The 2,576-nt window shown below is 27.8% G+C and overlaps 1 protein-coding gene across 1 annotated transcript; it reads left to right on the forward strand.

Moving 5' to 3' along the window:
• The first annotated feature begins 1,292 nt into the window (after positions 1-1,292).
• Positions 1,293-2,328, forward strand: LOC110791516 (protein OXIDATIVE STRESS 3). Its single transcript, XM_021996266.2, has 2 exons — positions 1,293-1,787; positions 1,919-2,328. Exons 1-2 carry the CDS (start codon positions 1,438-1,440, stop codon positions 2,157-2,159), a joined length of 591 nt encoding a protein of 196 aa, XP_021851958.2. The 5' UTR covers positions 1,293-1,437; the 3' UTR covers positions 2,160-2,328.
• The last annotated feature ends 248 nt before the right edge of the window (positions 2,329-2,576 follow it).

Below are 2,576 nucleotides of genomic sequence, written 5' to 3' on the forward strand. Positions count from 1 at the left end.
GGTGCGATTTTTTTGGAACGGGGAAAGTATTAAACAATCAGTTGATACATAAATATAGGATTTTTTTTTCATATTTACGGAAATTTGGATGAAATTCGTCAAGAGGTGATAAATATAAAAGGTTCATAAATCAAGGTGGTAAATATAAAAGTACATTTTATAAGCTGGAAAATACAAAACCTCAAATTTAAAATGTGGTAACTATCAAAATATTCATACTTATATGATCACATAGTACCAAGAAAATTATACTTTTGTAAAATCAACTAACACCCATGTAATTATACAAAATCAATTTATAATCTTTCTGATAAGCGTACTCCAAGCTGGCCAAATAGCTAGGCTAAAACAATATTGAAGTGAAATACGGAGTACCAAGCTAAGTCAATATATAAATTGATTTATAAATTTCATAAACACTCCAAACTTATATTATCATTTTCAACATTCATAGTAATTTTATATTATCTAATTTTCTCTTTTAAGAGTTCTAATTTTATAGAAATCTTGCGTTTCTACAAACGTGATTAACATAAGATTCGAACCTGCGACCTTCAGTTCCAACATTAGAGCTTTAACTAATTAAGTTATAACCTTTTACATGCTATCTTTACAAAATTAATATTAATACAATATTGAATAATTATCTTGTGAAAAAAATTCAAACATAATTTCATTAAAGAATATAATAATTAATTGTTTTTCACATAATAATTCGGGGCATCGTCCGGGTCAAAATAGTAGTTTAATCTTATCGTAGGGACTTTTAATGCATGTCCTATACTTAAATACTTCTATAAATGGAATAAGGAAAATTCCTTTACAAACATTCCCATTAAAACAACACTTTTTTTCAAAAATATAATTTTGAAAAGTTCACAATTTCACCAGTAAAATGTTTACTCTATGTTACCACTTTTTGAGGCAAAAATGTGCGAAATAATTGTAAAAAAAGAACTGAAATACCTGATCCACTAAACGAAATTAGGTTAAAAATAAATTAAAGTATAATAAATTAGTGTGACTCAGCTAATACTGTTCTTCTAATTTGACCTTATCTCTTTTTCTTGTAAATTGGGATTTCTCAGACAACTTCAAACCTTATAGATTTGATAATGACAAGGCTCAAGATAAAGCAAAAAGTGTAAAAATAAAAAGAGAAATTATTTTATTTATTTTAAAGAAAAATGAGAAATTAGGAGATAAAAATAAAAACAAAGGCCACCTCAGCATTATTTATATACCTTATCCAAAATGAACATGTACTTTGTTCACTTCTTCCCCCAATCCATGAGTTCATACCTATCCATAAAATATTCTTTTTTATTTCTATTTTTTGGAATTATTAATTATTAATAATATTTAATAATAAATTAAGAAAGGTCACATTATCTAGAAGTATAAATAGTAGTTGCACCATGTTTGAGTAGAAACCATATGAATATTTTTGAGCTGATACTTGAAGCCAAGAAATTACAACAACAAATCATGGAAGAAGCAAAGATGAACTTTCAATTATTTCCAACACCTGAGGAACTTGAAATAATTTCTGCAAAGAATTTTCAACAAAAAATTAATTTAAGTTTTTTCAATAAATCAGAGAAATTATTTGATGGTAGTAGTAGTAGCTGTGATTCCACCACCACTACTGTTACATCCTTTGATTCAAATTCATCATCAGATTTAATGGAGGATGCAACTTCTTCTTCTTCATCTTCATCTTCATCTTCATCTTCAGATGGTCCCTTGTTTCATTTGTCAGATCTCATGGATAAACTTCCTATCAAGTAAGTAAATCAATTTCATCCTTTTTGTTTCATTGTGCTGATTTTTATTTATTTATTTATTTATTTATTATTGAGTATATGAAATGGGATTGTTTGCTAATGAAATAAAGTTTGAATCTTTTTTTTTACAGAAGAGGGCTTTCAAAGTATTACACGGGAAAATCAGAGTCATTTACATCACTAGCAAGTGTCGAAAATTTGGAAGATCTTGCAAAGAGAGAGAATCCGTACAGGAAAAGGGTGAAATTGTGCAGGAATTATTACAGTCCAAAACCCACAATTGCAAAGAAAGCTTCTTATTCAAGGAATTCATTTTCAAGTAATTTCATGAGCAGACCTCCTTCAATTCCTTCTGTGTTAAAGGATTTTTAATTTATTTTTTTCTTTCTATTTTTAGAAGTATATTTTTTTCAAAGGTAAATCAGAAAATTTTGTACGGTTAGCAATCTGCCTTTTCAGTGTTCACAGCTGCAAGTGCAAGAGCTTAAAAATTGAGGGTTTTCTCATTATTAATACTGGTTCATAAATCTTTTATCTCAAATTTATTATGATCAGCTGTATATCTTATATTCTTATCCATAGTCCGTACTACAGAACAGTAAGTGCATAAGCATAACATGAATCATGTGAAACGATTAATCTCTGAAGTTGTAGTACTGTAATACATACTAGTCCATGAAAGAAATACATGTATATAGAGTTTAATTAAACCTATGGTAGTATGGTGTGTGTTGTGTATTTTAAATACTCATAAATATATCTTTGTTAAACCATATACGAAGTACTAAT

The sequence above is a fragment of the Spinacia oleracea genome, chromosome 2 (assembly GCF_020520425.1).
Source record: "Spinacia oleracea cultivar Varoflay chromosome 2, BTI_SOV_V1, whole genome shotgun sequence".
In the NCBI taxonomy this organism is placed as follows: Eukaryota; Viridiplantae; Streptophyta; class Magnoliopsida; order Caryophyllales; family Amaranthaceae; genus Spinacia; species Spinacia oleracea.

What these genes read in the sequence shown, in the direction of transcription:
- LOC110791516 (XM_021996266.2), top strand. Translation starts at nt 1,438, where the DNA reads ATGAATATTTTTGAGCTGATACTTGAAGCCAAGAAATTACAACAACAA. An exon ending in ATGGATAAACTTCCTATCAA is followed by an intron (nt 1,788 to 1,918) that starts GTAAGTAAATCA and finishes TTTTTTTTACAG; the next exon opens with AAGAGGGCTTTCAAAGTATT.